This window comes from Mandrillus leucophaeus, unplaced genomic scaffold (assembly GCF_000951045.1).
Source record: "Mandrillus leucophaeus isolate KB7577 unplaced genomic scaffold, Mleu.le_1.0 Scaffold328, whole genome shotgun sequence".
NCBI lineage: Eukaryota > Metazoa > Chordata > Mammalia > Primates > Cercopithecidae > Mandrillus > Mandrillus leucophaeus.
In genome coordinates this window covers 2,096,187-2,100,529 of record NW_012103454.1, presented here as the reverse complement: position 1 = coordinate 2,100,529, position 4,343 = coordinate 2,096,187, and the positions used below count along the sequence as shown (strand labels likewise).

At 33.5% G+C, this 4,343-nt stretch overlaps 1 protein-coding gene across 2 annotated transcripts in view; it reads left to right on the top strand.

Moving 5' to 3' along the window:
- MSR1 (macrophage scavenger receptor 1) overlaps positions 1 to 3,143 on the top strand; it is a 97,035-nt gene extending 93,892 nt beyond the window's left edge. For both annotated transcript variants that reach the window (XM_011988346.1, XM_011988345.1), the window contains exon 10: positions 2,361 to 3,143. In XM_011988346.1, the coding sequence (XP_011843736.1) occupies positions 2,361 to 2,494 (134 nt within the window). In that variant the 3' untranslated portion in view covers positions 2,495 to 3,143. The remainder of the gene's footprint in view (positions 1 to 2,360) is intronic.
- The last annotated feature ends 1,200 nt before the right edge of the window (positions 3,144 to 4,343 follow it).

Sequence of the window (4,343 nt, the reverse complement as noted above, 5' to 3'; positions counted from 1 at the left end):
TCTCTGCATTAATTTTTTAATGCAGAAAACAATTTGGAATGAGATGGAAAATATGTATTAAATAAATTTTTCCCCTGGGCTCAATAGTCTTGAATATATTAATGTAAAAATAAAACAACAGATCTTTGGAAATTACTTCTATAATTCTCTCTAGACATCTGTGTAACCAATACATATCACTAAGCTTTAAGTGTCATGATGTTCTGTTGCCTAGATCTATTCTTTGTAATTTTGAGAAAGTCATACACTCTTTCTGAGTCTCAGTTTATGTATCTATGAAATGGAGATAATTACCATTATTTAACAAGGTTATTATAAAAAGTAAATTTAGAAATGTATGTGAAAAGACCTAGCATATTACCTTATACACAAGCGCTTAAAAAAATTTCACAGCGTCTGAAACTTTTCCACATAGCAAAAGACAGAGATACCAAATTCCACAATACATTTGTCACATCCATGTGTCCTCAGAGGAAAAATAACCGGAATAGGAATCAGAGGCTCTAGATACGGTATTTGCTCTGGCATGATTGCATATGTGATCTCAGTTGCTTCATCTACCTAGAAGATAAGCCCTCCCAGGAAGTCAGTCCACAAGAGTGTGGACTTTGGTCTTGTTCACTCATGTAGGCACTCAAAGCAGATTTGCTAAATAAGAAAGTCTGACAATGAAGGAGGTTGCAGTAAGTCATTGATTAAAGGCAGTGGCTCAGGGTAGACACGAGGTGGGAATGCTATGTGACTTTGAGCACACATAGTTCTTTATCCTCGCTGATTTTCAGTTTCCTAAACAGTAAAATGACACAATAATGGCATTCAGTTTTTGAAATTTATTTGAGGATTCCATGGAATAATACATCAAATGTGTAAGTGTTTCCTGCCACATAAAATTCTTAAAAGAGTGGACTTAAATTTTCATTATTATGACCACAACCTTGGTATTCTAACATTCATGAATTCCCTTACCACAGTTTCTAAAAACATGTGCTTACATGTCAGCACATTAATCAACTAAATAATGTTTTTCCTTTGCTGTTCATGTTGGGATGACCTTGCTGGTGCTGTAGACATTTGGAGAATTCCCACTCTCAATTTCCTTTTCCTGGATTGTACAAATTCTGCACTGCTGAAATCTAAATTCACTGACTAGACCTACAAAATATAATGCGAAAGCATCACGGTAGCCCAGGTTCAGAATTCATGGAGCCACTCTCACACTCTCCAAATTATGACAGAGCCATGGCTTTCATCAAAAGTTTAATTTCTGTTTGTTTATACAATTTATAAATGACAATAAATATAATAGATACAATTTACAAATGTCTCAGTACTTTGGCTTCCTCCTGTATTAACATGGGAATAGTCTTACTATTTGCGCAATTGTTTGTATTTGCATGTATTTTTAAGTAGCCCTTTGAGGCTTTCAAAAAGTTTTTATAGACTTTATATACTTAAAAGGAAACACAGATATACAAACACATATACACATAAAAATATGCTCACACATACAATCACAAACACAAAAGGGAACATGCCATGCCTAGTAAGATTAATTTGGGAACTAAAAAGTGTCCCTGGCAAGGTTTCTGATTTTGAGATCATATTCCTTTACTCTTTTCCTTCTTCTGCCTTAAAAGTTCAAGGCAAAAAAGCTCAATACTGTTATAAACACCTCACAAAATACTTGGGCTCTCCAACTTACTATTACCACTCTCATAATTGATCAGCTCATGAAAATCTTTGCTCTGTCATTCTCTTGCTGTTTGTTTGTGCTTGCAATTAGTAACATTCTTAATCCATGGTTTCCTTACAGGATGGTTTGTAGGCCCTTGGCTGATTAGATTAGTTCTACTTTAATTAAAAATAGATAATGTATTTGATAGACCAGGCACACATAAGTTGAAATACATGGGAAGATAAGAAAAGGAGGAAGATGCTTCGATTAAGTTTTCCTTTTTCCAGTTTATCTTACATACAAATATACCCCCAAGATCTTTTGACATACATATACACTTGGATCATCAGGTTATTACATACACCCATGATTATTAAGGCTGAAACTTTCTTATTTTTAGATTAATAATAAAACTAATTTGTCAAATCCTTTAAAAAATTCTTAATCTCTACTTTCATAGAACTGTGTAGGTACTTTGCATTTTAGTAGTTTACAGGTTAACAGTATAAAGTGTTCTGAAGCAGGAGATTAATGTTTGATTCCTACTAGAGAGCACAGAACTTGCATACAGAAAATAATAAACACTTTTGTTGTTTAATTAGTGAAGGAATTAATGGCTTTGCCCCACACGAACAGAAACACTAAACTCTAAATTTACTAATGCAGTTGCGCCTCATTATTGCAGGTACTGGTCCAATATGGCTGAATGAAGTGTATTGTTTTGGGAGAGAATCATCTATTGAAGAATGTAAAATTCGACAATGGGGGACAAGAACCTGTTCACATTCTGAAGATGCTGGAGTCACTTGCACTTTATAATGCACCATATTTTCATTCACAACTATGAAATCGCTGCTCAAAAATGATTTTATTACCTTCTTCCTGTAAAATCCATTTAATGAATATTTAAGAGATTAAGAATATTGCCCAAATAATATTTTTAAATTACAGGATTAACATATTGAAAACCTTCATAGTTACCATTTATATCTATATTTAAACCATTTTAACTTCTATAGGTTTTTAAATGGAATTTTCTAATATAATGACTTATATGTTGAATTGAACGTATTGAAGTCTATAGCTTCCAGATTACAAAGGCCAAGTGTAATAGAAATGCATAACAATAATTGACTCCAATTCATAATATGTTCATCAGGAGATTACAATTTTTTGCTCTTTTTGTCTCTGTAATCTATTTAGTTGATTTTAATTACTTTCTGAATAATAGAAGGATTCAGAAGATAGCTTTTGTGCCTAGACTGCAAAACCTGCAATCCACACATATTATTTTAAAAGAAGGATGTTATCCAACTATTAAGATATCTCAGTGTGCAATAACTTGTGTAGTAGATATCAATGTTAATGATATGTCTTGGCCACGATGGACTAGGGAGCTTATTTTTCTTGTCATGTATTGACAACTGTTTAATTGAATGATGAAGTAAATTGAAAGCAGAACGTATGAGAAAACTTACCATCACAATATTTGTCCAGATAATTGGTGGATCAAAAATGCCACTTGTTAACAGGAAGCTTAGTTTGTTATGTGTTTTAAATTGAATAATTAGCTTGTTACAATTCTAGGACATGGTGGTTAAAATGTAAAGCTCATTACTCCATTTTAACAAACAGAATGCAAACATCTTGAGTGCAGAAGAAAGAGAAATTTCAGTTTTTTGGAGTGTTTTATGAAGTCAGTCAACATTTACAACCGGGGGTGGGGGAGGCCTCTTTAGTCCTAAAGGGACAATAACTCAGAGCATGCCCCAAAAAGTAGCTTAGCAACTTTTTGTTGGTAGTCAACCCATCCCCAGGGCCACAGTGTAGAGTGTGAAAAGCTACGCTGAAACACAGTAATTCTACCCTGAAAGTGACTGTCTGCAGAAAGACCAATAGTTGATATTAAAGCCCAAATGAATTCAACCTCAGCCCTGAAAATAACAGAATTCTTCAAGTTTCCTATGACCAATTCACAAAAAAATGTAACTGTAAACTAGTACTATTATGGAATTACTCTACTGTTCTTTCTTTCATAGTGGCAAATGAAAGCATAAGCTTAAACACTCTTTCATATTCTGGAGTCTCACCACACATAGTAACCAAGTGGTAGATTCACAACTCTCCAACTTGAAAAGGCAAAAACTTACCTTGGAATTGGAATTATTGTAAACAGCCTACTGAAAATGCACTTTTATCATGTAACATTCTTCTACTTGTTTAACATTGCTGATTTTCTCTGGCAGCATAATTTTGTGGTTAAGAGAATGAATTCTGAATGTACACTTTCTGTCTCAAACCCTGGCTGTACTTTCAGCTAGTTATTAATTCTTTGTGTTCAATTCCACTATCTAGGTATTTTCTTCAAAAGGTAAATACAATGGTTTTTGAAAGAATGATGTGCATTATTAGCCTGTTTGGGATGTCTGAGATCAGTGCCTATGGGTTGTTAATACTTTATTGCTGTCTGGTATATGTGTGCTGATTTATCACTTATGCATAGTTATATCTTTAATAAGTAACCTAAAAATCCTTTTTGTATTTGAGAGAATCTATGAAGTTCAGTCCAGTCTAGAAAAGAACCTAATAGCACTAATACAAATTGAGGACTTAATTTACTTTGGAATGTTGAATTGCATTCACTCCATTAAAAAAACAGAAATTTGTG